At 51.8% G+C, this 222-nt stretch overlaps 1 protein-coding gene across 1 annotated transcript in view; it reads left to right on the forward strand.

Moving 5' to 3' along the window:
• The window catches only part of EMH_0037510 (uncharacterized protein), a gene marked incomplete at both ends in the record, with an annotated part of 4,023 nt that overhangs the window by 3,441 nt on the left and 360 nt on the right, over positions 1-222 (forward strand). Inside the window, one exon of the mRNA XM_013495185.1 lies at positions 124-220. Coding sequence (XP_013350639.1) covers positions 124-220 — 97 coding nt within the window. The remainder of the gene's footprint in view (positions 1-123; positions 221-222) is intronic.

A 222-nucleotide genomic window follows, 5' to 3' on the forward strand; every position in this document is an offset into this window, starting at 1 on the left:
GCAACACAAACAAAAACAGAGACAGCAGAGGAGACACAGAAAAAAGAAGCATCTGCTGCTGCTGGTGGTTTAGGGTTTAGGGTTTAGGGTTTAGGGTTTAGGGTTTGTGTGTTCTGCTTGCAGCGGCAGCTGTTCTGTCTCCCCTCCACGTTTGCTGCTGCTGCTGATGCTTCTGGGTGTCGTCCTGTGTGCATTCCCTCTGAGCCTAGCAATGCCAGCAGC

Source organism: Eimeria mitis, genomic scaffold (assembly GCF_000499745.2).
Source record: "Eimeria mitis Houghton genomic scaffold, Emh_scaff1461, whole genome shotgun sequence".
Lineage (NCBI taxonomy): Eukaryota > Apicomplexa > Conoidasida > Eucoccidiorida > Eimeriidae > Eimeria > Eimeria mitis.